Here is a 2,893-nt window from a genome sequence, read left to right as displayed (position 1 = left end):
GATGCCGTTCTAAGCAGGATTGCAATCCACTCCAACCATTTTTGGCCAAAACCTTTTGTCCTCATCACCTCGAACAGGAAAGGCCAAGTGATGGAATCAAAAGCCCTCGAAATGTCAAGTTTCAGGAACACCCCAGCCTCCTTGCGAGCATGTATCTTTCTAGACACTTGTCTAACCAAGAGAAAATTATCATGTAGATGTCTGCCACAAATGAAAGCAGATTGATTTGCCATGACGATCTCCTTCATCCTTCTCCTCGCACGGTTGGCGAGCATTTTGGCAAACATCTTGGCGGCGCTGTGAGTGAGACTGATAGGACGGAAGTCTCCCACAACCTCCGCATCCGGCTTCTTCGGGATGAGCACAATGTGTGCTTTGTTCAGCTTTCCAAAACCCCTTCCGTCCTCCACATAGAGCTTCATCACCATGGCCGTAACATCGTTTTAATGATCTGCCATGCCTTTTGGTAAAAAGCAGCCACAAAACCGTCCGGCCCAGGGGCGCGACCCAGCGGCAATTCCTTTATGGTGTTCCAGACTTCCTCCTCGGTGAAAATGGTCACGAGGTCTGCCAGATCGTGTGTCTCCATACCCACAAAATTTAGATCGAGATCAGCCTCCCTAGACATGGCGTGTCCCAAAAAACTTTCGTAGGCCTCGGTAAAAATCTCTCCCTTCCTCTCTTGCTCCGTAATAAGCTCATCGTTATGCCTGATGTGGGGGATGAAGTTTTTGGAACGTCTCCCATTCGCCACAGCTTGAAAAAGCTTGGTATTGGCATCCCCTTCTCGGATCCATCGCAGCCGCGAGCGTTGACGCTCAATGGTGCGTTGCAGCGAGGAGAGCCCCAACAGCGCGTGTTTTACCGCTCTTCTAAGCCACTGCTCTGTGGGGGTTAGAGCTCTAGTTTCCATGGCACGATCAAACTTGAGGATGACGTAGTTTGCAATGGCGATTTGAAGTTTAATGTTGCCTGTCTTCCGTTGCCCCCAAGCTTGTAGAGCCACAGCCGTGTCCCTAAGCAGTGCATCCATCCTCTTAAAGGGATCCACGATATTTTCATCACACACCCAAGCATCTCGAACAGCCTGCTCAAACCCCTCCAACTTGGTCCAATACATCTCAAAGCGGAATCTACGCTTGGGGCAGAAAGGGGCTGAGGTAGTTAGATGTAATGGAGTATTATCCGAGATGTTGGTGGAGAGAGCTTGGAGGAGAACATCCGGGTGATTGAGTTCCCAGTCCACCGAGACGAGCACACGATCAATCTTCGTCATGACCGGATGGTCCCTTTCATTCGTCCACGTAAATCTCCTCCCATGCATATATATTTCCTTGAGCTCATTGTTGTCAACAAACTCCTTGAATCTCCGTGAGTCAACAAACTCCTTGAATCTCCAAGTCAGAGTCACCCTCGCTGGAGTGTGGAAGACATGAGTTTAAATGCCACGTGGTTCTGCTTTGTTGCGCGAAATCGAGCATACGCTGTCGAGCTTTAAACTAATCCTGCAGCAGCACTCGGACCCAGAAGGAGAGTGCGGCAACCGCAAGGAAGAAAGACTTGGAGTTTGGTTAATTAACCGATGAGCTAGCTCCAGGAACAAGAGATTCTTCTCGTAGCTAGGACATGCAGTTCTCGGAAGACTAGTTAATTAAGCCAAAGGGCAAAGACGTCCTTTTTTTCTTTTTGACGGGACAGAGGAACTGTACCCTGAATCTGTGAATTCCTCCAAAATTTCCTACAGTTTAACTGTCAACTCTGCGCATTGTTGAAATGCTCTGACATGAGAGGCCTGGCCTATTTATACAGACCACCTACCTGCTCTACTCATGGTGAGGCTGCGACTTGAGAGCAGAGCACAGAGCGAGAAAAAACGCAGGATGAGGTTCCTTGGCCTTGTGAGCCTGGTTGCTCTGATCTTCCTGTTAAGCTTCAGGTCTTTGCTTCACCAGCAAGTGCTTGTTGGTAAGTTCGTAGAGTAGTAAACATTGCTGTTACCTTGAGTAGTTCCTAGTATCTTTGCTGCATGACCATTTACCGTCTGTTACTGAATAAACAGAAGTTTTTTTTCCTTCCGTGCAAGGAGAAGGTGCTGCGACTGCGAGCCATGACGACGGCAGGAGGCAGCACGCCAAGGAGTGGGCCGACGAGAGGAAGAGGATGAGGTGGTTCATGACCAAGGACTACGGCCATCCGAGGCGCCACACACCGAGGCACAACCGGCTGCTGTAGAAGAGAAGCTTGCAACATGAGAAGGCCGACGGCGACGTGGGTCTTTCCTAGCTGATCCTAGCTCATCTCAATTTGGTCCCATGTGTGCAGTCCTGATCCGCACGCAAATTTTGTACCCCCCCCCCCCCCCCCCCGACCAAATATATATTAGAGGAGTATAAAATGATGTCTCTTTTGGTAGATTCTGTAAGGACTGTGTAGAGTCTCTTGTAGCTTCATGGTTCCCACTATCTTTGATATCTCATGAAAAGTATCTCATGAACTTTGGGGTGCCGTGTTTCTGGTCCTGAGCTCATCTGCACCCGCCCTGATGAAAAAATCAAAACAAATACTAAAAAAATTCTAAAAAAATAAATTTTTTGTGTGGTAGATAAGTTTATGCGTCAGATGCGCTCCAAGTTTAAACTCATTTGGACATCTGAGCAACTCTCAGCAACAAATTCAACGTTTGTAAAAAAGTTTACTGTTCACACACTGTTCTGACCCGATTTGTTTTTTTTTTTTTGCTGAGATCTGCTCAGATGTCCAAATAAGTTGAAATTTGGAGCGAACCTCACGCATAAACTTGTCTGTCACACAAAAGAAATTGGATATTTTTGAATTCTTTTAGTATTTATTTTGATTTTTTTTGACTGGGTGCAGATGAGCCTAGGCACCGAAT

At 47.3% G+C, this 2,893-nt stretch overlaps 1 protein-coding gene across 3 annotated transcripts; it reads left to right on the top strand.

Annotated features, from left to right (window-relative positions):
* Window positions 1–1,792: 1,792 nt before the first annotated feature.
* On the top strand, window positions 1,793–2,360 carry LOC123134190 (uncharacterized). Of its 3 annotated transcripts, none has more exons than XM_044553489.1 (2): window positions 1,793–1,965; window positions 2,090–2,360. In XM_044553489.1, the coding sequence occupies exons 1-2, from the start codon at window positions 1,830–1,832 to the stop codon at window positions 2,230–2,232; spliced, it is 279 nt and encodes a 92-aa protein (XP_044409424.1). In that variant the 5' UTR covers window positions 1,793–1,829; the 3' UTR covers window positions 2,233–2,360. The 3 variants fall into 3 exon arrangements, with proteins under 3 accessions (XP_044409424.1, XP_044409423.1, XP_044409422.1); XM_044553488.1 differs by having other exon boundaries at window positions 2,084–2,360; XM_044553487.1 differs by having other exon boundaries at window positions 2,063–2,360.
* The last annotated feature ends 533 nt before the right edge of the window (window positions 2,361–2,893 follow it).

Source organism: Triticum aestivum, chromosome 6B, assembly GCF_018294505.1.
Source record: "Triticum aestivum cultivar Chinese Spring chromosome 6B, IWGSC CS RefSeq v2.1, whole genome shotgun sequence".
Taxonomy (NCBI): Eukaryota; Viridiplantae; Streptophyta; class Magnoliopsida; order Poales; family Poaceae; genus Triticum; species Triticum aestivum.
Note: the sequence above shows the minus strand (reverse complement) of the source record. Positions and strands in the feature narration are given on the sequence as shown.